The sequence below is a fragment of the Saccopteryx bilineata genome, chromosome 4, assembly GCF_036850765.1.
Source record: "Saccopteryx bilineata isolate mSacBil1 chromosome 4, mSacBil1_pri_phased_curated, whole genome shotgun sequence".
Classification (NCBI taxonomy): domain Eukaryota; kingdom Metazoa; phylum Chordata; class Mammalia; order Chiroptera; family Emballonuridae; genus Saccopteryx; species Saccopteryx bilineata.
This window is the reverse complement of record NC_089493.1, coordinates 210,237,663-210,265,298: the sequence shown is the minus strand read 5'-3', so window position 1 is coordinate 210,265,298 and position 27,636 is coordinate 210,237,663. Positions and strand designations below refer to the sequence as shown.

General features: G+C 35.8%; 1 protein-coding gene across 2 annotated transcripts in view; it reads left to right on the top strand.

The window, feature by feature from the left end:
* EDIL3 (EGF like repeats and discoidin domains 3) overlaps positions 1-27,636 on the top strand; it is a 595,375-nt gene that overhangs the window by 459,398 nt on the left and 108,341 nt on the right. For both annotated transcript variants that reach the window (XM_066273737.1, XM_066273736.1), the window contains one exon: positions 2,387-2,571. In XM_066273737.1, coding sequence (XP_066129834.1) covers positions 2,387-2,571 — 185 coding nt within the window. The remainder of the gene's footprint in view (positions 1-2,386; positions 2,572-27,636) is intronic.

The window sequence follows — 27,636 nt, the reverse complement described above, 5'->3', positions numbered from 1 at the left end:
CAAAACTTCCTCTGGGCTAAGCACTAGACAACAAAATGGGTGGGAAGTGATTTCTATGACTTAGCAAAAATGGTCAAAGGAAAATCATCCTATCCCATATATATACTGTGCTACATCACAAAAGGAAAAAATCACCACCTTTCCTTTTCCTTTGTATCTCTTCTGCAAGTCAAGCAGCTTTATAAAAACTCCAATAACAGGGCAGGATGGGGTTAGTGACATGGTAGGATCAATAGAAGAACAGGTCAGAAATCTATAATATAGACAATGTATGTTACCATAGAACTGTCTAAAGATAAACGGCATGTCATGAAGACTAGAATTTCCTATAGTCTTTGAGATTTGTTATAAAACTTTCTTCCTCCAGAACTTATATTGAGGATTTAAGGCTATTTTTATCATGGGACTTAACAGTATATTTATCCTATCCTGAAACCCAACAGGACTTGTACTAAGAAATAATTGGCTAACCCTCCATGACAGTTTTGGTTATGTTTGCATAGGATGGGCATTTTTTAGAACAGGGGTCCCCAAACTATGGCCTATGGGCTGCATGCGGCCCCCTGAGGCCATTTATCTGGCTCCCACTGCAATTCCGCTGGAAGGGGCACCTCTTTCATTGGTGGTCAGTGAGAGGAGCACATTGACCATCTCATTAGCCAAAAGCAGGCCTATAGTTCCATTGAAATACTGGTCAGTTTGTTGATTTAAATTTACTTGTTCTTTATTTTAAATATTGTATTTGTTCCCGTTTTGTTTATTTACTTTAAAATAAGATATGTGCAGTGTGCATAGGGATTTGTTCATAGTTGTTTTTTTATAATCCGGCCCTCCTACGGTCTGAGGGACAGTGAACTGGCCCCCTGTGTAAAAAGTCTGGGGACCCCTGTCTTAGAAGGTGGAGTTTAAGGCAGACATGAAAGAGTCTCAAGAAGAAATAAGTTATTTAGATCGACTGAAAACAAGTAATTATACTTAAGAATTTTTATCAATGAGGAGTTCTAAGCCACTTCTTTTAGAACCCTGACCTAAAATGGCCTAGTTTTAGAAACTGCAGCCAGTCCTAAAGGATTTCTTAGCACTCATAGATTGCTGAAATGTGGACTTACCAGTGTTTTCTGTTGGAATGAGCTTTACAGAAATAATAAAAATAGCTAACATTTACTGAACGCTAGCTATATACTGGCATTGTTTCTAAATATGTTGTTTATTAAGTATTTTCTTAAAACACATCCTTTAAAGTAGTTTCTATTATTATCACTATTTTAAAGATGAGCAAACTCAGGTACAATGTGATTAAATAATGGGTACAAATCCACACAGAAAGTAAATGACTATGAGGAAATGGGATTGATTGGAGAAAGCTTCCTTTTATCTTGACTTTCTTGATCATCAAACTTACGTTGTGTTTCTTTGGCCAAAATATAAGTCTTACATATGGAAAACTGAACCTCTAACTAATGTGATGACAGGATCATACTTTCTGTTACAGGCTTTGTGGATGAAATTTTGTCACAATTGTAATTCAAGATTGGGAATTAATACACACATACACAAGCACAACACACTTTTTCAAGAACAGATAACCCAAAATTTGCAGTGTGTCAAATGTGAACACATATGTGGCATATTTGAGAATCTTCCAAAAATACCTAATACTAGAAGTAATTGAGTATAATAGAAATATAAGAATATATACAAAGGCTTGCTAGAATTAGCTTATTTTCTTCTTTAATGTATTTGTTTAAATCCTACACTTCTACAATGCCTGGCACATGGTATACAGGGAATAGATATTAGCATCCTGCCTTCCAGAAGAAGCCATGTTGGTGCTGTAAGAATCAGTGATAAAGATTAACAGATATTTCTTAGAAAAAAAAAATGCTGTCCAGTTTAGAATATACCATTGGAATCGTTTGTGAAAATGACTTTGTACTAAGGAGACTTTCATTTGCAGTATTACAGAAACAAATAAAAGAAAACGAAACATATTTTGTGAGAAAATGTTCCATTTTTTAAAAAGACTATGAAACTGTTGACAACTAAGGAACAGTCATGAGGCTATCATTAATGAGACAGGAGAAAGTATTTCAGTATTGTTTTCATTTTTGCAAAATCATCTATCACAGAAAAGTATTGAATTGTCTGTCTTGCTTCCAATTTTTCCAAAATATATTCAGACAAAATAACCTAAATTGGCTGTTTTGTTTCTCAATTTTGTTGCAGACTTGTTTCTGATTATAGCCTTTAAAGAAAAAATTAGATGCTCTCTCTTTGGGGGAATGAATAATATCATGTTTATTCTTCTCTTGCCTGTCTAAAATGAAGACAGGAAACTTCCCGGGTGATAAACGGTCTCTCATGGAGCCCTTCCCCTTTCCCCTAGGCTGCTCTGAGCCCCTGGGGATGAAGTCAGGACACATACAAGACCATCAGCTCACTGCCTCCAGCACCTTCCGGACTCTGAACATGGACATGTTCGCTTGGGAGCCAAGGAAAGCGCGGCTGGACAAGCAGGGCAAAGTGAATGCCTGGACCTCCGGCCACAACGACCAGTCGCAATGGTTACAGGTAATATTTTCAAATTTCAAAATTCACTACCCACTGAGTCTCTTCTTTACAAAGATTTCCTGTTGGTTAGGTGAATGCCAGAGTCATTACCTTCATACTAATTTACACGAGCCTACCTGTTTGGCTTAACTAATTTGGCAAAACAAGAATTCCTAGTAAGCCATGTCTGTGCTCTTTTTTCTCCAGAGTTGTTGTAGATGCTGCTGTCAGATTGATGCAGCAGGCTGTACCAGATCATACTATGTATAGATCAATTTGATTAGGAGATCATTTGCATTTTAATTCTTCTCCATTCTAATGCTTCCAGTCAATATTGGGTTGAAAGCGTCACAGCAGGAATCTACATCACCTGGAAATCATGCCACTGACCTGCAGATTGTTCCCATAGAATCAGGAATCACGACTTACTAGCTCATTTCCTGTGGTTGCTAGGCAATAGAGCAATTTGATTACATTCTCATAAGAGAGCTACATTATAGGAGGAAAGCAGAGGCAGTCTTTTCTTCTAACGGCCTCATTTTTCCTTATTCTCACATTTAGAAATGTTCACTTTTCTTTCCCTTACATTGTCTATTGATCTAGATCTTTACTGAGCTCTTTCATTAGCTACCATGCTTTATAGATAATTATATATGTCTTTCTCTTTTTACTAGTCTATAAACTTTTTTATTTTAAAATATATTTATCCTCCCAGAACCCTGTACTTATGAAATTAAATCATTCGTTTAACAAATGTTTATTTGTGATGCATCTGGAAAGCATTACATAGCATGAAAAATCGCCATGGCACATAAGGGAGCAACACCCTATTCATGTCCTTAAAATATTACCTGTTTTGTAGACCATTTCTTTTATTTAATTTGTATGACATTATACTTGGTTTTTTTCCATCCTCCTAGCCAGTGCTCCCTATAGGACTTCAGGTCACCTTTCCTCTGCCTATTATATTTCTGCCAACCGCACTTTCACTAACTGCACACACATCAACTATTCAATCAGCACTGCTATTGTAACCACTCTAACCCAGAGCAGTTCTCCCCTCCTCATGGCACTGTCACCCCTGGCTGCCACCCTCTTTCATCTGGGTAATTGCAGCTTTCTGGTTTATCATCTTACTCTTTAATAATCTATTTGCCAAATTCTAACAGTATAATTTTTTTTTTTGCAAAATGCAAATATATTTTTTACTTTCTTTTGAAAATCTTTCAATTGCTTCTTATGAGTCTCAGAATAAAGTACAAATTTTTAAATATAACCTAAAAGTGTGCATGTCTTGGCCCCGTTTTCTCTCTTACCCCACTCTTACAAATTTTCTTCAGTCTCTTAAACCAGACAGTATCACTCTCTTCCCATTCTTTATAAATGCCCCTCCCTAGAGAAAAAAATGGAAAGAGCTTCTTTGCCCACAGCATCCTGGCCATTCATTGGTGAAATCCTTCAGCGGCAGTTTGGTTATGTGTTTCTCTGGGTGCATCTGAAGTGAGCCACACTTACAATTTTAATTAGGCTTTGTTACCAGCACCCTCCCACACCAGATCTGACTTAAGTTCTCTGCTGTATACCACCATGTCACCTGTTATTCCTCATAGCATTATCACACTATGTTGGAAATTGTGTTTTCATGGTTCATCATTTGCTCATGGAGGGATGGGATCATATTTGTCTTTCTGACTTTCTTAACTTGTTGTCCAGCACCTAACTAAATACCTGTCACCATACATGACACATGCAGACATTCAATAAATATTTGTTGAATTAATGAATACATAAATATGTAGTTCAAAGTATAATTGAATTTATTAATTTGGGCCTATGCAACATGATTTTGATGCCTGATTTAAGAGGCCAACTGCTAATCTCCTCAAATTTTAAAATAATATTTAAGAACAAAACCAAAGCCTCATATTAAAGATCTGGCTTTTCAGTTGAATCTCGTTTGGGAAGCATGTAGAAGTCTGTCTCTGCCTCCCCTCCTCTCACTGAAAAAAATAAAAAGAGACCTGGCTTTTATAATACAGGAACTGAATTACTATAATGTATAGCCTTTATGAAGTTTTAAAATCTTTTTAAAAATTTTTAAGTTTAATTTTTTATTTAGAAAATTAAATTAACAGAGTGACATTAATCAGTAAGAGTACATAGGTTTCAGGTAAATATTTCTATAGCATTTGAACTGTTGATTGTGTTGTGTGCCCATCACCCAGAGACAGTTTGAAGAAGCCATGGGAACATTCCTTTCTGTTTGTTATAATTGAATGGTAAAGTTAAACTTGTTCTTTATTGCTGTATATTTTTTTAATTGGAAAAATTCTAGTCATACTTCAGATTAAATATCATCTGTGAGTCAAAACGTCATGTGGAATAATACAAAATATTTTACACTCTGTAAGTAACTCAGGCACACTGGTAGACTCTAAACATATCCACATGTAGCAATTATCAATGACAGATTTCTTTAGAAGGATAGAATCAAACTAATATTTTTACAGGAATCAGGGTGTACTTTTCAATGTAAACCTCCACCCATCACATTTTTTTAAGATGGTTTTTCAATCGTCTTCTTAAAGTCACTTGCATGCTGAAATTCACTCATTTTGTTGGTGACAGATTTTCTATAAATTCAAGGACCAGTTCCTCCAGTATATATCTATTTTTTGTTGTCAAAACATATTCAGAATCTCCAAGGCAAGGTAAATTGACATCTTTACTTATGTTTTTCTCTTGACATCACATAAGTGCTACAGAACTGTTACTATTTTTAGTGTTGTCTTGTCAAGAAAGTATCTGTTCAACTGTACATTGCTATGATTGTTAGTGTCTTTGTTGAAAATGAGATTAACATTTTTATAGATAATGCATGGGGTGATTTTATTTTTAAATTGTTGATATAGAGTTAATTATTATCCTTATTTGAGGTTCCTGAATTTATAAATTTTAGTTTTGTTTTTAACTAAGATGTATCAATTCTGAGAAATAGTTCTTCATAAGAGAAAACATGTCTGTCATTTAAATTCCCTTACTTCATTATTAATCTCTTGTTTATCGATTTAAAAAAAATTCTGGCCCTGGCTGGTTAGCTCAGCAGTAGAGCATCAGCCTGGCATGTGAAAGTCCCAGTTCAATTCCCAATCAAGGCACACAAGAGAAGCCACCATCTGCTTCTCCACCCCACCCTTCCCCCCACTTCTCTACCACACTCTCTCTCCTCCCCTCTCATAGCCAGGCATGGCTAGAATGGGTCGAACAATTTGGCCCCAGGCACTGAGAATGGCTCCATGGCTTCACCACAGGCACTGAAAGTGCTCAACTGCCAAGCAACAGAGCAGCGGCCCCAGATGGGCAGAGCATCATCCTATAGGGGGCTTGCCGGGTGGATCCTAGTTAGGGTGCATGTACGAGTCTGTCTCTGCCTCCTGCCTCTCATGCAATCAAATCAAATCAAATCAAAATAAAGAAATTTCTTCTATATACTACCTATATAGTAACCCTCTAAAGATGTGAGTTTTATTTCAATGTAGTGTTTCCAAAACTTACTCAACAGATAATGTCTGGAAATACAATTGTTCTCAATGAAACCCCAAAAATATTTTTAAGAAATACATATTCAAATATCACTTTAACATTTTATTTTTCTTATTACTCTGAAGATGCTTCCTGTCTTTTTTATACAGTCTAAATATCAGAAGTTTCTTAAGTATCTTAAGCAATGTCTTTGCATTATTTTTTAGAAGTGATCTTACCCAACTGATTAGCAACTTCCTTGTGCTACTTTTAATCGTGAAATCATTATGCTATTTCTTACATATACAGGGCAAAAAGTGTTAAGTACACAGGCAGCCCTAAATGACATGCATTTCTTACACCTCTGATAAAATATCTCATCGCTTTGATGTGTTTGATGTTCTAATATTTTGAGCAAGAAGCCCTACCAAAGTGTTTTTTTGTTTCTTTGTTTTTTCCATTTTTCCGAAGCTGGAAACCAGGAGGCAGTCAGACAGACTCCCGCATGCACCCGACCGGGATCCACCCGGCATGCCCACCAGGGGGCGATGTTCTGCCCCTCTGGGGCATTGCACTGTTGCAACCAGAGCCTTCTAGCACCTGAGGCAGAGGCAACAGAGCCATCTCCAGCGCCCAGGCCATCTTTGCTCCAATGGAGCCTCGGCTGTGGGAGGGGTAGAGAGAGACAGAGAGGAAGGAGAGGGGGAGGGGTGGAGAAGCAGATGGGTGCTTCTCCTGTGTGCCCTGGCCGGGAATTGAACCCGGGATTCCTGCACGCCAGGCCGACGCTCTACCACTGAGCCAACCGGCCAGGGCCCCAAAGTGTTTTTCAAAAACACGGGATTTTTTTTTTTTAAGTTAAATTACATTTTCTGCCTTTTAAAAAAAATCTTACATCTAGGGTGAATGATCATAAACCAATCATTTATGACTAATAGCTGGACATTTCTTACATGTGGTTGGACAAGATTTTAATCCATGTTATAAAATAAGATAACATTTTAGTTATTTTAGAAGAAGACTATTAATCTTCTTGGGCTAGTTTCTAAACAAAAGACCCAGAAATTTTGTTGGATTTTAAGGCAGATTAAATAAGACGAAAGACAGAACAGAAGAAGCACGGCTAGGCACCCAGCAACTGGTCGCTTCCTTCTTTCTCCATCCAGCGGCTTATGCAGCCACCAATTTTAACCAAGAGTGAAGATCTACATATTTATTCTTTGCTTCTTTCAAAGGGAAATTTTCAATAAAACTATGAAATATATAAAGTTATATATTGTAAGATCAGTTGCAAACTGAAAATTATGGATAAAATATATAAATTTGCATTGGCAAACAAAAATTTATTTTTTTACCTAGGTAGCATTAGAATTTTCAACTCTTTACCTGGGAATAGTAATAATATTATTAATAATTTAAAAAATGAACATTATGTTATTTGGCTATGTTCTCTACTGAAATAATATTCTTATTAGAATGGTTATGTGTTTTTATGTCCATTTTCAGTGGCTACAGCACGTTGAGTAAATTCCCTTTATATTTATACTCAGAGACACTGATTAAAATTCAGCACAAAATTGTTGTATTTAATGACATTCTATCAGAGGTAGAAGCACTACAGATGATAATCATTAATTATGAAGAAATATTGTAGAATAATGGGTGCAAATAAAAAATGAGTACTCTTTGAATTAACTTGGATTAACTAACCAACTTTTTTTTAAAATGTATTATAGTTAAAGACATAAATTCTCTTATAGTGAATACACTTATGTGTGTATTCATTGCCTTATTGGTGGTAATTCATCATCTATAATTGAGTCTATTGAAAAGCCTTTCAGATTTCATAAATGAAAGTATAATATAAATGACTAACAGGAAGGAAATGTCACAGTGTCACCTAGGAAATGACCTTTTGGTCTATTTCATGAAACATTTGCCAATTTAAAATAGTCTGCATGTTATTTCATCAAAATCAGTAGAATTAAATGAGTTATTAAACTATACATATTAGTGTTGACCTTTGTCAAAATTGCAGCTAACCCTATACAACTTTACTTCAATACTGATTTTACAGAAATGTGTAAGGAAGTAATTGAATTTAAGCTTTCTAATTAAATAAGCCATATTTAATTTAGTTTGTTTCAGATTTTTAAAAGGGCATATTCTAGCCATAAAATATATAACTTCCTTAGAGCTATTAACTTCTCTTGCCCTCTGAACAATTTACTTACATTCGAGCTAGAGGAAGAATTTTCAAAGATCAAGGGACCTCTAGGCCACTGGGAAGCACTTGTCAATATGAAAGAATAGTCTGATTTCCAAGTTACTCTTCCAAAATTTTAAATATAGTAAACAATAAACCTACATGAAGGATTCAGTTATAAAGAAGATCTAAAAGAGAGCAAATAATAAAATTTAATTTATGGATGATTGTGAAAGTTTCCATCCTTCATAATGTTAATGTATTGTAGAGTGAATGAAATGAGTCTAAAGATGTCCATACTTTGCTTGGAATGTAAATGATCTTTCTTTAAAAAATAATTTCACAATATCAAAGGGAACATGCATTTTCAAGATACAAAAACTAATAAAAAAAGCAAAACTGAGTAGGATATTTATAGGGAAACTGCTCACAGGGCAAGGAGAAAACACCCAGCATCAATGTGGTATGCTGACTGTGTAAGCTGAACTCCAAAAATCTGGTTTGAGGGCTGAGAAATCACATTAATATTTTGGAACACAGCTTTTTCTTTTTTATCTAAAATATGGATATTACAAAAATGATAACATCCCAGGGAACCTTCCTCTTTTAAAGCCTCTCACACAACTAAAATTCTAATAATATCTCAATGATGATTGGTCTGATCCAAAGTAATCAGAATATTATCGGGTGCTAATATCTGTTGATGTTAACAAAAAAGACATTGTATAATTTAATGAGTAGTACAGATTTGGCCACTTAACCTCAAAAATAATCTTTAAAAAAAGTTAACTCATATATTCGTAGTATATCTCCTTAATACTCAAATTATTTTTCTTACCTTTTCTTTCTAATGATGACTCATTTTTTTTGGGTCAGTGCTCTCTATAAACAACTTTTTTTTTTTAATTATAATTTTATTTTTTTAATGGGGCGACAAAAATAAATCAGGTGACATATATTCAAAGATCAACAAGCCTAGGTTATCTTGTCTTTCAATTATGTTGCATACCCAACACCCAAAGTAAGATTGTCCTCTGTCACCTTCTATCAGTTTTCTTTGTGCCCCTCCCCCTCCCCCTTTCCCTCTCCCTTTCCCCCCTCCCCCCGTAACCACCACACTCTTATTAATGTCTCTTAGTTTCACTTTTATGTCCCACGTAGGTGGGGACATTATTCCACGTATGGAATAATGCAGTTCCTGTTTTTTTCTGATTTACTTATTTCACTTCGTATAATGTTATCAAGATCCCACCATATAGCTGTAAATGATCCGATGTCATCATTTCTTATGGCTGAGTAGTATTCCATAGTGTATATGTGCCACATCTTCTGTATCCAGTCGTCTATTGACGGGCTTTTGGGTTGTTTCCATGTCCTGGCCACTGTGAACAATGCTGCAATGAACATGGGGCTGCATGTGTCTTTACGTATCAATGTTTCTGAGTTTTGGGGGTATATACCCAGTAGAGGGATTGCTGGGTCATAAGGTAGTTCTATTTTCAGTTTTTTGAGGAACCACCATACTTTCTTCCATAATGGTTGTACTACTTTACATTCCCACCAACAGTGGATGAGGGTTCCTTTTTCTCCACAGCCTCTCCAACATTTACTATTACCTGTCTTGTTGATAATAGCTAATCTAACAGGTGTGAGGTGGTATCTCATTGCAGTTTTGATTTGCATTTCTCTAATAACTAAAGAAGATGAGCATCTTTTCATATATCTGTTGGCCATTTGTACTTCCTCCTGGGAGAAGTGTCTGTTCATGTCCTCTTCCCATTTTTTTATTGGATTGTTTGTTTGTTTGTTGTTGAGTTTTATGAGTTCTTTGTATATTTTGGATATTAGGCCCTTATCTGAGCTGTTGTTTGAAAATATCATTTCCCATTTAGTTGGTTTTCTGTTTAGTTTGTTATCAGTTTCTTTTGCTGAGCAAAAACTTCTTAGTCTGATGTAGTCCCATTCATTAATTTTTGCCTTCACTTCTCTTGCCTGTGGAGTCAAATTCATAAAATGCTCTTTAAAACCCAGGTCCATGAGTTTAGTACCTATGTCTTCTTCTATGCATTTAATTGTATCAGGTCTTATGTTTAGATCTTTGATCCATTTTGAGTTAATTTTAGTACAGGGGGACAAACTGTAGTCCAGTTTCATTCTTTTGCATGTGTCTTTCCAGTTTTCCCAGCACCATTTATTGAAGAGGGTTTCTTTTCTCCATTGTATGTTCTTGGCCCCTTTATCAAAAATTATTTGACTATATATATGTGGTTTTATTTCTGGACTTTCCATTCTGTTCCATTGGTCTGAGTGTGTATTTTTCTGCCAATACCATGCTGTTTTGATTGTCGTGGCCCTATAATAGAGTTTGAAGTCAGGTATTGTAATGCCCCCAGCTTCATTCTTTTTCTTTAGGATTGCTTTGGCTATTCGGTGTTTTTTATAGTTCCATATAAATCTGATGATTTTTTGCTCTATTTCTTTAAAAAATGTCATTGGAATATTGATGGGAATTGCATTAAATTTGTATATTGCTTTGGGTAATATAGCCATCTTGATTATATTTATTCTTCCTAACCAAGAACAAGGAATATTCTTCCATCTCATTATATCTTTCTCAATTTCTCTTAACAATGGCTTATAGTTTTCATTATATAAGTCCTTTACATTCTTTGTTATGTTTATTCCTAAGTATTTTATTTTTTTTGTTGCAATCGTGAAGGGGATTATTCTTTTGAGTTCCTTCTCAGTTGTTTCATTGTTGGCATATAGAAAGGCTATTGACTTCTGTATGTTAATTTTGTATCCTGCGACCTTACTGTATTGGCTTATTGTTTCTAGTAGTCTTTTTGTGGATTCTTTGGGGTTTTCGATGTATAGGATCATATCATCTGCAAAAAAGTGATACCTTTACTTCTTCTTTTCCGATATGGATGCCTTTTATTTCTTTGTCTTGTCTGATTGCTCCAGCTAGAACCTCTTGTACCACATTAAATAACAGTGGAGAGAGTGGACAACCCTGTCTTGTTCCTGATTTAAGGGGGAAAGCCTTCAGTTTTGTGCCATTTAATATGATGTTAGCTGATGGTTTATCATATATGGCCTTTATCATGCTGAGATATTTTCCTTCTATACCCATTTTGTTGAGAGTCTTAAACATAAAATTGTGTTGTATTTTATCGAAAGCCTTTTCTGAGTCTATTGATAAGATCATGTGGTTTTTGTTCTTTGTTTTGTTGATATGGTGTATTATGTTAACCGTTTTACGTATGTTGAACCATCCTTGAGATTCTGGGATGAATCCCACTTGATCATGATGTATTATTTTTTTAATATGTTGTTGTATTCGATTTGCTAGTATTTTGTTTAGTATTTTAGCATCTGTATTCATTAGAGATATTGGTCTGTAGTTTTCTTTCTTTGTGCCATCCTTGCCAGGTTTTGGTATGAGGGTTATGTTGGCCTCATAAAATGTGTTTGGAAGTATTGCTTCTTCTTCAATTTTTTGGAAGACTTTGAGTAGAATAGGAACCAAGTCTTCTTTGAATGTTTGATAAAATTCACTGGTATAGCTGTCAGGGCCTGGACTTTTATTTTTGGGGAGGCTTTTAATGTTTTTTTCTATTTCTTCTCTACTAATAGGTCTGTTTAGGCTTTCTGCTTCTTCTTGACTCAGTCTAGGAAGGTTGTATTGTTCTAGGAATTTATCCATTTCTTCTAGATTGTTGAATTTAGTGGCATAAAGTTTTTCATAGTATTCTACAATAATTCTTTGTATATCTACGGTGTCCGTGGTGATTTCTCCTCTTTCATTTTGGATTTTGTTTATATGAGTTCTTTTTCTTTTTTCCTTGGTAAGTCTTGCTAAGGGTTTGTCAATTTTGTTGATCTTTTCAAAGAACCAGCTCTTTGTTCTATTAATTTTTTCTATAGTTTTACTGTTCTCTATTTCATTTATTTCTGCTCTGATTTTTATTATCTCCTTTCTTCGGCTGGTTTTGGGTTGTCTTTGTTCTTCTTTTTCTAGTTCCTTAAGGTGTGAAGTTAAGTGGTTCACTTGGGCTCTCTCTTGTTTGTTCATATAGGCCTGAAGTGATATGAACTTCCCTCTTATCACTGCTTTTGCTGCATCCCATAGATTCTGATATGTCATATTGTCACTTTCATTAGTCTGTATATATCTTTTGATCTCTGCATTTATTTGTTCTTTGACCCATTCATTTTTTAAAAGTATGTTGTTTAGTTTCCACATTTTTGTGGGATTTTTTTCCTCCTTTTTGCAGTTGAATTCTAGTTTCAAGGCTTTATGATCAGAAAATATGCTTGGTACAACTTTGATTTTTCTGAATTTGCTAATGTTGTTTTTGTGGCCCAACATATGGTCAATTCTTGAGAATGGTTTATGTACACTGGAGAAAAATGTATACTCAGTCACTTTGGGATGAAATGTCCTGTAGATGTCTATCATATCCAGGTGCTCTAGTGTTTTGTTTAAGGCCACAATATCTTTGTTGATTCTCTGTTTGGATGACCGATCTAGAGCCATCAGCGGTGTATTGAGTCTCCATTGAGGTCTCATCAGAGGTGAATTGTATTTTTGTCAGTTTTTGTTTTAAGGTCAATAAGTAGCTGTCTTATATATTTTGGTGCTCCTTGGTTTGGTGCATATATATTAAGAATTGTTATGTCTTCTTGATTCAGTGACCCCTTAGCCATTATAAAATGGCCATTTTTGTCTCTGAGTACTTTTGTTGTCTTGTAGTCAGCATTATGAGATATGAGTATTGCTACGCCTGCCTTTTTTTGGATGTTATTTGCTTGGAGTATTGTTTTCCAGCCTTTCACTTTGAGTTTGTTTTTATCCTTGTTACTTAGATGAGTTTCCTGTAGGCAGCATACAGTTGGATTTTCTTTTTTAATCCATTCTGCTACTCTGTGTCTTTTTACTGGTGAGTTTAATCCATTTACATTTAGTATAATTATTGACACTTGTGAGTTCCCTATTGCCATTTTATAGATTGCTTTCTGTTAGTTTTGAAGGATCTGTTTGATCCTTCTCTTTCGTTTTTTTATCATTTGTTTTTATTTGGTTGTATTCCATACATCTTTCCACTGTTGCTATCTTTTTTATCTCATGTGCTTCTGTGGTGGTTTTTTCAATGGTGGTTACCTTTAGGTAATGAAAAGGGTTTCTACCCTGTTCATTGTAGCGCACTATTTTGTGAGTACTTTTGCACTCCATCGTCCTTTGCTACTGTTAATCTCCATCTTCTCCCCCCTTTCTTTTTGTTGTTGTCACAGTTTAAATTTGGTTTTATTGTGTTCTTCTTGGAGCTTTTACTTGTGGCTTTATTTTTTTTTTTGTTCTTTGTATCTGATTGGAGAACCCCCTTTAGTAATTCCTGGAGTGGGGGTTTTCTGATGATAAATTCCCTCATCTTTTCTGTATCTGTGAATGTTTTTATTTCTCCTTCATATTTGAAGGATAGCTTTGATGGGTATAGTATTCGTGGCTGAAAGTTCTTCTCTTTCAGGACTTTAAATATTGGGGTCCACTCTCTTCTAGCTTGTAGAGTTTCTGCTGAGAAATCTGATGATAATCTAATGGGCCTTCCTTTATATGTTGTATTCTTCTTTTCCCTGGTTGTCTTGAGAATTTTTTCTTTGCCATTGGTTTGTGCCAATTTCATTATGATGTGCCTTGGAGTAGGTTTGTTGGGGTTAAGAAAACTCGGAGTTCTGTTTGCTTCATGAATTTGAGGCTTTAGTTCTTTCCACAGGCTTGGGAAGTTCTCATCTATTATTTGTTTGAGTATGTTCTCCATTCCATTTTCTCTCTCTTCTCCCTCTGATATACCTATTATTCTTATGTTATTCTTTCTGATGGAGTCAGATAATTCTTGTAGGGCTATCTCATTTTTTTTTAATTTTTGAGTCTTTTTCTTCCTCTCTCTGTTGTGCCTCAAGTTGCTTGTCTTCTATTTCACTAATCCTCTCTTCTATCTGGCCTGTTCTATTAGCCAAGCTTGTTACCTCGTTTTTCAGCTCATGAATTGAGTTTTTCATTTCTGTTTGATTTGTTTTTATAGTTTCAATTTCCTTGGACATATATTCTTTGTGTTCATTGAGTTGTTTTCTGAGCTCCCTAAATTGCCTTTCTGTGTTTTCTTGTATATCTCTGAGTATTTTTAGGATTTCTATCCTGAATTCTCTGTCATTTAACTCCAAGGTTTCCAATATATTAAATTTTTTCTCCATAGATTTTTCCTCATCTATCTTTGTTACCTTTCTTTCTTTTGTATCCATGATATGCGATTTTCTCTTCCTTTATGGCATCTGAGGGTGGTTTTGTTGATAGTATTAATGAGATTTAATAAAAAATAAAAAGTTTAAAAAATTGAAAAAAGTTTTTTTTATAAAAAAACTAATAATGAAATAAAGAAAAATAAAATAAAATAAAAATTTTAAAAAAGGAAATTATTCCTCCCCTCCTTTTTTTCTCTTCTCTCCTCTCTCCTCTTTCTTGAGAAAATCTTGTGGTGAACTGTGAATTATATTGTATTTAATAGAACAAACAATTCCTGTAATGGAGGGCCTGAATTGGGAAAAGTAATAAAGGGGCAAGAAAAGAAATAATAAAAATAAATAAATAAATAAAAAAGGGGGGGTATGGACCCACAAAAAGCAAATAATGAAAAAATTTGGATCAAGAATAAAATGATTTGCATTTAGGTGTTGGTTGACTAAGAGTTATGATGAGAGGAGTAAGAGGGAAACAGGAAAATGGGGGGACAAATTAAAAAATTACTATTGTATTTAGTGGAACAAGAGCTTGATAAAATGGAGAGCCAGGGATGGGAGCACTGCTAGTGAGTTAAAAAGGTGAAGTAAAAACCCCCCAAAATGCCACAAACATAAGTTTGAGTCCCAGCTATAATAATTTGTTTATTATTGAGGTTTGAATGAGAGGAGACGTAAAGGAGAAAGGAAGAAACTAATATAGAGGGAGAAAAGAAAGAGAGAGAGAGAAAAAAAAGAGGGAACCACTAAAAGAAGAAAAAAGGAGAGAGAGAGAGAGAGAGAGAGTTAAGGGTTTTGGAGTGCAACCCTCATAGAGAGAAAGAAAGAGGAAAGAAAAGATAATGGGAGATGTAACACTTATGGGTAGTGTAGTTCAAGGAGAAGAGAGAGTAAGACCGGTAGGGAGTTAAACGACCAAATTGGAGGAGGAAAAAAAAAAAAAAATCAAGGATGAAGATAAGAGAAACAAACGAACAAATATAATAAAATGGGATAGGTTATAAAGTCTGCGGATTATTCTGATTTTGAGATGTTATCTTCTTGCTTTTTCTTTTCTCTCCCTCTTCCTGGTCGGTGACTCTGTACCCGGGTTCTGCCCCTTTGGTACGCTCAGGTAGAGGTTTGCAGTTGATAAGTCTCTATGGCGATGTCATGTATTGTGCTTCAGTCTCGTTGGCAGTCGAGGCTCATTAGCATTTATAGGCTCCGACAGTGAGAGTCCGTGTTGCAGGAGCCTCTCTCCTAGTCTTTCCTTCCTCAATTAGTAGCCTGAGAATCCAGCTATGGGGTTGCTGCTGCCTCTGCCTGGATAGTAAGAGGCTCAAAGAGCTGGCACCTCCCCACTCTATTCCGTCTCAGCACAGGGCTCTGGGTAAGGCTCAGTCAGTCAGAGCCGCTAGCATAATCAGCCGGGGCTTCCGCCCACTCAAAGACCTCTGGCTCTGCCACTCTGTCCGGTAACACGGGTGGGTCTGCGCGCGCCGACCAGGATGTTAGACCAGAAGTCTCGCCCTCTGAGTGAAACCCCCCGCCCGCACTGAAAAGTTCCAGTGTTGGAATTAGCTCTCGCTCCCTCCCCGTGTGCGGCTCTCCCAGGGTGCTGGGGCGGTCCGGAGGCTTTCGGCCCACACAAAGGCCTCTGACTCTGCCTCTCTGTGGAGTAACATGGGTGCACCCTCCGGGGGCTTTGGAAGGAATCTCTCGCCCACTATGCGCCTACCAGGGGATCAGGTAAAATGGTTGCCCCGCTTGTCTTTCTTTGTTTGGGTTTGGCGCGAGTGTTAGCTATATTGCCCGGGTTGTCACAGGAACCGTTTTTCCTTGGCTTGGATCTCCATGCCACAGACTGGTTCGGCCGTTTGTACCGCGGCCTGGATCTATTCACCCCCTTTGCCCGCCTTAGTTTCTATATTCTCAGTTTCCAGTGAAAATCGCCCTGTTTAGGTTAGTGAGGAAGGCGGAGCATTTCTTACTCCCTATTTCCTTCGGGGTTTGGTTATATATTTAGCCAATTTTTCGCTCGATCATACCTTTGGGTGTATTGCGAAACATCTGGAGGCTCCAAGGATAGGTTTTTCTGTTTCTGATTGAAGATCTTGTTGAGGTTTGGGGGAGATTTATCGGTATCGCTTTCTACCCCGCCATTACTCTGACGTCATCTCCTCTATAAACAACTTTTTAAAAAAGAATTCTCTAAAATGAAACAGTGAGACATGTTAACCATTGTGAAGTATTAATGAACTAGAACTTACATATAACAAATCATGAAAAATACACAAAGCAATAGTGGCTATAGGAAGGAATAAATATTAAATTTAGTACACAGAGCAGTTTTGCAAAGGTACTTAAAAATTAGATGGAGGGTTTGTGGTTTGGAGGTTATTTAAATGGCTTTATAACCTTTGAAATTCAAATAAATATTTTTGAGATAACCTGTTATAACAAAATATAATGCCAGGTGCAAGGAACTGAAAGATACATTTGACACTGTGTCTGTGTCTGCGTTTATGATTACTGATGCCCTAATTGTCATGGAGTTGATATCCAAAAACAATAAACAGATATGTGCAGAGTTGGGTGCTTCCTCTCAGAACCAGTATTTGAAACCATTGAAAAACTGAACAGCAGGACTTATAAGAATTACATGTGCACAGTAGGTCCATTCATGTTTTTATGATAATGAGAATTAAAAGCTTCTGATACCTGTGTGTACAAAGGAATTTTATTTTTTGACATATTAGTTATCTTTGTATTAATGAAATATAGTTATAAGGATGATAACCATTATTCTCTAAAAAGTATGGTCTGAAAATACGCCAGTGGGTAAAATTTAGAATTGGGGAATACTATTTTAAATAAGTTGAGCATTGGTAAAGTCTTTCAGATAAAAAGGGAATCAACAGTAACCAGTGATCTCAATTTGTCTTCTTGAGTAACCCCCTCATTGACTAAATTATGTCTGTTTTATGAGGCTTTGGAAAGTGTGAGAGGTTTGCTAAAGATTGCACAGCCAATCAGCAGTGGAAGGGGAACTCAACACCTGCCAGAAAGCTCATATGATTTTTACCACATTATTTTAAAGACCATTTAGTGAGTGAGGTGGTTTCGTTCACACGGTCATGTTTGCAGATGAAGAAGCCCTTGTATTGCTGACCAATACAGTTCTGGCCATGCCTGTCTTGATGGAATGTTTCTGTAATATCTGTGGATCCAGCTTGCCCTCTAAATCAGTGGTCCCCAATCCCCGGGCCGCGGACCGGTACTGGTCCGTGGGCCATTTGGTACTGGTCCGCAGAGAAAGAATAAATAACTTACATTATTTCCATTTTATTTATATTTAAGTCTGAACTATGTTTTATTTTTAAGAAATGAATAGATTCCCTCTGTTACATCTGTCTAAGACTCAGTCTTGATGCTTGTCTTGGTCACGTGATACATTTATTCATCCCACCCTAAAGGCCGGTCCGTGAAAATATTTTCTGGCATTAAACCAGTTCATGGCCCAAAAAAGGTTGGGGACCACTGCTCTAAATCTGCTGTCCCACACTATAAAATTGTATAACCCTTACAGTGTTACTGAACATTGAACATACAAGAAATATTTAGAAAATGTAATTTCTATAACAAATAAGAAACAGGATGTAAATTCTTTTTTTTTTCTTTCTACAATTTGATGGATTGTCTCTTATGTACACACCACATTTAAGAGAATGCTGCTTTGCCCAGTAATCTGATGAGTTCAGCTCACTTGGTCCAGTGGCTTTGGTGTATCCTAAAGACCTGTCATTTTTCTTTTTTAAAATTTATTTATTTATTATTTATTCATTTTAGAGGAGAGAGAGAGAGAGAGAGAAAGAAAGGGGAGGAGCAGGAAGCATCAACTCCCATGTGTGCCTTGACCACGCATGTGCAGGGTTTTGAACCAGCGACCTCAGTGTTCCCAGGTTGACGCTTTATCCACTGCGCCACCACAGGTCAGACCAAGACCTGTCATTTTTCTTTAAAGCTAGTGATGCTATGATGAGTAGGTCATCCAATTATTTGCCAGCTAATGTCAACATAAAATAAATTTATTTGTAGCAAGCATTGCAATTATTTTCTCTTTCACTATTAAAATAACATTTCTGTATGGAAAACATGCCTCGACGAAGCGAATTTTATATCTCTAGTGCCTTTCTTTTATGCTGCTATTGTAGTTCACTGGCATAGTATGTCTCCTGGAAATGTTAGGTCCACTTAAGCACACCAGTTTCTGTATTAACATTTGGGTAGAATATTCTCTGAGATTCTCTAAGATGTGCCTAAGGACATATCTTCCTACAGCTTCCAAATAATTGCTTTCTGGAATTAGTGTGTAGTTTAGGAGAAAAAAAATAGCTATCAGTTTCCTTATGTGAGACAGACTGTGGCCTCAGGATCAAGACCGACCAAAGTTTTCACTTCTTAACTCATCGCGTAGGCCCCTTGCTTGGCTCTGTCAGGATATCTGATGCTGCTCTCTCCTTTTGACCGAGCTCACTTCCTATGAATCCTGGTGCGTTCTTGACTGTCCCTCTTTCATGCCCTCTTCTCACCTGAGATTTCTCAGGTCTTTGCTGTTTGGTTTATTCACTCTTTGGCCTTACATTCCAGCTTCAGCCTGCCCTCAGAAGGTTCATTGCCTCTTTATCATCTGCTCACTTTCATCCCTGAGGAAGTTTCAAAGTTTCACCCTGACCCTGCTCGCGGAGCCACCTGATGGCACTTTGACGGCCTGCGTCTCAGTTCACCTGCGTTCAGCTGGCTGTCATAGCTGAACTAAATCTTAGCTTTCTTGGTACCTGATCTAGACGCACAATTTCTTTTTTGTTTTAGATGTTCTTTTTCTTTAGGTATTTCTGTTACCAGAATTCAGTCCTCCTGACTATAGACCCAGAGTTTACCTGCCCTCTTTTTCTAAGTCTGCTCATGACCTAATTGAGCATAGTATATCACTCCTTCATCCTAAAAAGGCAGGTTTCTAAAACAAATTAGGTTGCTTTCCTCCTCAAATTATCAATTTATCACCACTTTCCAAAGTGTGTCCTGAAGAACACTTCTTCCATAATACCCAATATTTTGTGCTAAAATATATTTAGTCAAGTGTGTATCCTTTTCTCTGTTCTTAATGATTCAGATAGATATTAACATAGGATTCTTAAGCATCCTATAATAAAGGGATTCATTTTATTTGGTAATTTTTAAACTTATTTTATCATATTTTAACATCCCTATGAACCACTTTTGAATATTATGTATTAATTACATTGTATTTTGTAGCACTTTGTTGTTTTCAAAGGGCTTTTATAGTTATTTTCACTGTATTCTCATTATAATCTGGGTACATGTAATTATTTGTATAAAATATTCTGTCTCAAAACATGAAAAAACAATTTATAGAGGCTATAAGGTTTAATCATATAAATGTCAGAACTTCATCCTAAAACCTAGTTTCTCTATTTTCTGTTGAGTGCTACTTTTACGACTCTGCATCTGCTATCATGTTGAATGAATCTAACCTTAGCAGTCTTTTTTTTATCAAATATTTTATAATTCTTTTAATACAGCAAAATATATGCAAAATACATGCATTTGGAAATAGATTTTTCAATTCAGGGCATTTACTATTTTGTAATAGACCTACTCAGTATCACCAACAATTTTATCAATTCTATGTCCGTATCTGTACAAGCCAAGCATTTAAATTGCCTAAAGAATTCAAAGTATTATTTTCATTTCATCTTTAGAAAGAATGTCATACATAAGTTAAAGTTAGCCCAGAATTACTTTAGTACCTGAAGAATAGTCAACTCATGACATGAATCAAATGTGCTCTCTACAGTGACTACTCTGAGCAAGGAGAGAATGTGTGGACAGTTTGCCTGTAAGAAACAGTTCCTCTGAGATAAAGGGCTTAGCTAGAGAAGTTTACAATAGTACATAAATACTTATTCATTACTCAAGTGGTAGAAAAATTTCTCATTTATTGAAAAGAACATCTGATAATTTTCTTTAAAATGGTTCCCTCTCACTGAAAATGACAGAGAATCATCATTGAAACTTCTATCCTTAAATATATGAATTATAAAGTTTTTTGTCAGAATGTTTATACATGTTGGCTTTACTTTCTCTGCATTCATGGTGTAAAGTTCTCTCTCTTCATTCTAATGAGAGAGGTTTTAATAACTAACACGCATTAAATTTTAATGTAGAATTCATATTAAGATAGTCACTGTTTTACAGTAAAATGAGACACAAAAGATAAACAATAGACATTTTGTAGCATTCTCTGCTGTTGAGCCACAGAAACGTGGAACTATAAAAGCATTACTTTACAAATATTTTACAAAAATGAAGTTTTTCTTATTTAAGAAGTCAGACTATAGTCTTATTGATAATATGATTTCCTGTTGTTCCCTACATTTCCTATTCAATATGTTCAGTGGCTTTTGATAGAAAAAATCTTTAAAAGAGGCAGGGTTGTCTGTGTATATATATTCAATAGAATAGGTTCTTGTGTCCTTTTGCATTATTTTATTTATGCTGCTAAATTATATATAAAAAGTATTTTATGTAGTATTATCTATATGAGAAAAATCAAGAAATATTTACCTATAGCCATTATTAATTAGCATCTATTTATATATTTTATTCTACAGTTTTAAAATTTTAAAAATGGAATAAATTTTTCAGATTGCATTCACAATTACATTATTAATGCAAAATAGTATATGATTATTATTACATTTATATGCAACATAATTAACAAAACCAATATGGTTAGGAGGGTTTATAGTAAATGAATAAAATAAAAACAAGGATAATTGAATAGCTATTGTTCTAATTAAATTTCAAGTTACTTTACTCCCCTCTCCTACCACCTATTTGAGGCTCAGCCATTGTTTCTTTCATGACAAGTGCTGTAGACTTTTAATCCCCAAAGCTATAGGATTCGATAGCCTTTCATGAGTACTGCAGGACTCATCTCTCTGTTAGGCATATGCCTGATGATGTGAGTGGAGCGGTGTATACAAGAAAATAGATCTAAGAGTACTTTAGAACGTAACACTAACTGTATACATACGTATGTTTCTACAGCTGCCTCAAAGCTCTGCAATGGGAAATAGGGGAAATTCTAAACACAAAGCAGCTTTAAAGCCCTCTGCGGAACAGCAAACCACCAGCTGCTTGTACCTCCTTGCATGTTGGTGTCAACTCAAAATCTGCTGGCATGAGCTGACTGAAAATGCAGTTCCTGAATCCCATACACATAGAAGGGTTTCATTTTTTGTATAGATATCCTAGGATTCTTGCACAAGGTAAAGTTTGAGAGAAAGGGAATTGGTAATTTATGGCTTAACTGACAAGCATATTCAGTTAGAGGCAACCAATCCAATGGGACTAGCTTAGACATGTCAAATAGAAAATTATTTAAGTACGAATCTAATACACGTGCTGCCAAAGTGTATTCACACACTTCAGTATGAATCTAATTGCAGTTCAGGAGTAAAGTATTAGGATAGTTTGAATTAGAGAAATGTCATATATGCATAATTCAAAATTTAGGCTTATATTTTTGATCATTTATTAAATAAATGAACCCAACATTTTTGTTAATTTGTTTTTTGATATGTATATCATAATCACAGATATTTCTAAAAGTCACCATGAGACACTATCAGTTTGTGAAATACTGATTAAAGAAAGTAAAATATGTTCAGAGAAGATGGAATATTAAGTTTACTGTTTTTGTCTGATGAAGAGGCCTTGTTTAAAATAGGTACTTGATGTAAGTTAAAAGTCTTCTAAAAATATTTTCAAAAATTATCAAACAAAATAGAGACAGACTCATAGATAGAAAGCAGGCTGACAGCTGTAAGGGGGACTGGGTGAGGGGGTTTGAGGAATTGAGTAAAAACCAACAAAAAGAGAGAAAGAAACTCATGGATCAGACAACAGTGTAGCAATTGCAAGGAAATGACAGGAGGGGATAGGAGGTACAAACGGGGCTGGACAGAGACTTGGCCTGGAGGGGTGAACACACCACAGTGCACAGAGATGTGCTGTGGAACTGAGCGCTTGAAACCTGGATAATTTTGTTAACTGGTGTCACTCCATAAATTAAATTTAAAAAAATTAAAAAACAATGGACAGAAAAATATAACTGCTTCAGTAACCAAAAAAATAAAGTATCAATGTGGGAGCAGTTTATAGAGTTATTTTATTTTATATATTAATTTTGAGAGAGACAGGGAGAGAGAGAGAGACAGGAACATTAAGATGCTCCTGTGTGTGCCCTGAGTGAGGAATCAAACCAGCAACCTTCTTCCTCCAGGACAATGCTCCAACCAATGAGCTGTCCAGCTAAAGCTGGATTGGAAATGATTTTTAAAGAAACAGAGAGGAAAGGAGAGAGGGACGGGGAAGTATTTGCTGTTCCACTAGTTGTGTACCCTTGGTTGTTTCCTGTGTGTGCCCTAACTAGGGAGGGAACCCACGACCTTGTTGTTTTGGAATAGTATTCTTAGCTGACTGAGATAACCAGCCAGGGTCTAGAGTAATTTTAAATTAACTGATATATTGATAAAAAATAGTATTTTCATAACTTAGAATGGTGAAATTTGTAACAAAATTCTCAGGGTTTAAACTCCTTTTCCGCACTAACTAGCTGTTTGACTATGGACAAACCACTCTACCAGTCAGTTTCTCAACATACCATTTTCTAAATAGGAATAATAATATCGACCATATAGGGTTGTGTTAAGAATGAAATGAATTAACATAAGTAATATGCTTGAAAATTATTACTATAATATTATTAGTTACTACTATTTTTATTAATCAGAATAACCCAGTAACCAGTGAAACTACAGACACATTTTTTTATTTAAGTTAGCCAGATAAAAATACAGAATACTAAGTTAATAATTTTGGATAAATGATGATTTTTTTTTTAGTATAAGTGTGGCCCAAATGTTTCAGAGTACATACATGTATGTACAAAAAAATAATGTTATTTATCTAAAGTTAATAATTTACTGAGCATCCTGCGATTTATTTTGCTAAATCCAGCAGCCCCATTTTCACTCCATCTCACTCATTTCTGTCCACCACAAAATTTCTAATTGAACTAGGTTATGATGCTAATATAATGATGATTTAGTCAATAAATAATGGTTTTAAAAAAAAAGGTCATCTGTAATTGTCTTATACTATACCTATATTCCAGATAAATAGATATTAGAAAGGCAATAACTCATTAAAACTCAAACAAATATGCTTAAATTGACCTCTACTTCAATATAATTATTCTGGGGAAAACAAGCATATCTTTCTTCTTGACCTTTTGTATATAGTGAATTTCTGGAGTTAAGGTGAACCCTTTAGAATCAACACATGCAGCTGGGTGATAAACTGTAGAAGTCAGTCTTTTTCAACATATAGGAACTCAATATAATATTTTCCATCATGGGAATGGGTTGAAGTTTCCAGGAATTTCCTTTATTGACTCCTAATGACATTTAGAATTTCATATCTACAGTTTGTAGACATTGCCACTGGATAGCATTTAGGATTCTCAAAGTGTTTTGGCTCAGTTGAATTCAAACTATAAAAAGATACCCACAGTCTAGGATCTGAATTCAAATCTTAATTCTACTTATGTAGTAGCTGTATGACATTGCGAATGGCATTTTCCTTCTGAGCACCAGTTTCTTCACCTCAGAAATGCAGTAAATGCCCACTCCACAGGCCTGTAAGAAGTTTGAATGTGGTCATGCATATAAACATTTTTCAAGGTACCTGGAACAGGGTAAATGCCCTATGTGAGTTCACTTCCCTGCCTCCTCCTCAGCATTAAAACATAAACTCCACAGATTAGCAGTACTAGACTTGATGTTGATCTCAAATCCTATGGCCACATTATATTAAACCAAGAGACAAAAGACAAGGAGGCAACACAAGCCACTTTGTATTTCTAGCTTTGAGTCAGGTTTTTTTTATATGTTTCAAATGTTGCCTAGACACCTGGATTTTTTCAGAAAAGTTCTATTTAACTATGTGACAATGCTATAAACCTCTCCCCAAGCCTCTGCTGTGAAATACCCACAGTTGTATCAGTTCAGCTTTTCTTCTTCTGGAAAGTCATTCCGCTTGGAAAGTTACTCCAATCTAACCAGGTATTTGTAATAGGAGCTGCCAATATAGTCATGCATTCACTCAACACAGCCAAGTTTTTAGGGGAAAGTCTAGAACTTCCTTGTAGAAGAAAGGCATCTTGTTGGAATTGTCATGGAAAAGGTAGAGGTAGAGGTAGGGGACACACCTTTAAGCTACACTTGGAGAGAAAGTACACCATAACTTATCACAAATGATTATTTAGAAAGGTTTGTAGAGAGCAGAAGGAGAAACCAAAAATTTCTAGCCACCTTGAAGCCACCATCTGCTTGGACAGACCCATCACTCAGGTGAAATATGGGAAACAGGCTGGGTGACAATTTCCCCAACATACTGCATGGGGAGAACTTCTCCCAGAGTATAAGGTAAAAAAGAGAATTCTGACATGCTTTGCTGTTATTTGAACTTACTATTCATATTAATGGATATTTTTTCTACCTTCCAGACCAGACTAACCAACAAGAGGTACAGAATTCCAAATATTTAACAAAAATTAGTAGTAAAAGATGTTAAGTTTTATAAAAAGTCTATCCACTGATCATTTGGGGGGTTGTTTTTATTTGTTGATTTGTTTGTCCCTGGAGAATTATGAGAACACAATAATAGAAAACAGTTTTCTATCTATAACTCAGGTCTTGGGAAAAAATGCAAGTAAAAAATATAGTAATTGAAAATTTTAACTATAGATAATATCATGAATTAAAATGCTTATCAGGTTTAAATATAAAAAATCTAGAAATCTCTTCAGGAAGTTTTTTTTTCACCTTATTTTTTAATATACTAAAATTTGTTTATATGGAGCATATATATTCCTTTCTAAGGTAGGTTTATTAATGGATCAAATAAATGCAAACCATATTAGAAAAATCTATCTTATTTCTTAGTATTTCTTTCTAATTTTTAAAAGTTTACCTACTTTTCAATATCTACAAAATAGACTAGAAGCAACAGTTATTTTCTAGTAAAAGTCAAATCAGTTTTATTATTTTTCTTCACACAACTGAATGCACAAAAAATCACAAAGAATATTGAAAAATAAGCACTGGCCAATTAATGCTATTTAGAGACAACTCTCTCTATGACCTTCAGGTTTCAATCATCTTGTGATACTATGATAGTAATATGTCAAGAATGTAAAACACACATATGTTAAATTATAGTTTGTTTTTTTACATGGGAATTTACTTACAAAATTTTCAATGAAAAGGTATTGATACCAGCCCACGAGTATATGATGCATCATACGTATTGAAGAGCTGTAGTATGAGAATTATGTTATTGTTTGAAAGACTCATTGCTGCTCCTCCCTATCGCTCTCTTCTGAAAGAGGATGAACCCACTCACCAGCTGGCCTTGTGCTTTGCTCTGTGACTTAGCTTGACTGAAGATGTGACCAAAGTGATGCTCCCCTTTTGAGTGGGAGGTTTGGGAAATAGAAAAAACAGAGAGTGGATCCTGATTTACATTATAAAACTAGACACAGGAGCATGTCACTGTCACAGAAATTCATCTGACAGCTTCAGTAGTCTCCTGAAGCCAAAAGGAAATCAACCAGAAACTTCTTTAAATGTCTGGAAGCCAGAGGTTAAAGAATATACAAAATAAGCATAACAGTACTTACTGATTGATGTGGGTGTTCTAAGCTTTATATTATATAATGCAGGTGTAGTACTCAGCAAAATGCCTTGCTCATAGTGAGCCTTCATTAAACACAGGTAGCTAATGATAAGGAGAATAATGATAGTGGTAATTATAGCAATGCAATGCTACTCTGGACCTCACCCAAAAAGAGAGATGTGTCCCTTGAGTAGAATTGATAGGAAGTGGATGAGAAAGCAAACATTATATATTATTAACAATAACAATTGCGCAAAATTGGCTAGCTTTGCAAAGAATACTTCAACAAAGACTGCAGATTAGTAGCAGTGGTCTGGGTTCAAATTTAGGCCAGGGTTCTTAAGACAGTAGAGTGATTTTAAAATTTTTAATTTGAGTGGCCCTGGCCATTTAGCTCACTGGTAGAGCATCAGCCCAGCGTGTAGTGTCCTGGGTTTGACTCCTTGTCAGGGCACACAGGAGAAGCACCCATCTGTTTCTCCACCCCTCCCCCATTTGCTTTGCTTCTCTCTCTTCTCCCCCCCTCCTCCAGACATGGCTTGGTTGGAGCAAGTTGGCCCTGGGCACTGAGGATGGCTTCATGGCCTCCACCTCAGGTGATAAGAAGAACTTGGTTGCTGAGCAATAAAGCAATGCCCCAGATGGGCAGAGCATCACCCCCTAGTGGGCTTATCAGGTAGATCCTGGTTAGAGTATCAGGACTCTCTTTGCTTCCCCTCTTCTCATTGAATGAATAATAAAAAAAAGAATTTAATTTGAATAATAATTTGAAGGCCCTAAGTGAATGAAGCATATGCCCTCTAATTTCCCAGCATGCACCACTCCCTTTTACCTTTTAAATCCAAAATTGTTATTTTCTATGTTCCCTATCAGCCCGTGAAGATGTTTAATTTGCTAATGACAATCAAAAAGTTTTTTCTTAGTTTATTTTAAAATAAGAACCTCAAGCCTGACCTGTGGTGGCGCAGTGGATAACGCATCGACCTGGAAATGCTGAGGTCGCCGGTTCAAAACCCTGGGCTTGCCTGGTCAAGGCACATATGGGAGTTGATGCTTCCAGCTCCTCCCGCCTTCTCTCTCTCTCTCTCCCTCTCTCTCTCCTCTTTAAAAATGAATAAAGAAAAAAAGGAAAAAAAAAAAAAAGAACCTCAAGGAAGAAATAGTCCCCCAGATATGACTTAGAGAAAACAAAGCACTTTAATCATAATTTACTTCTATCATTCTGTCCTATTTTACAACATAGGGCAGAG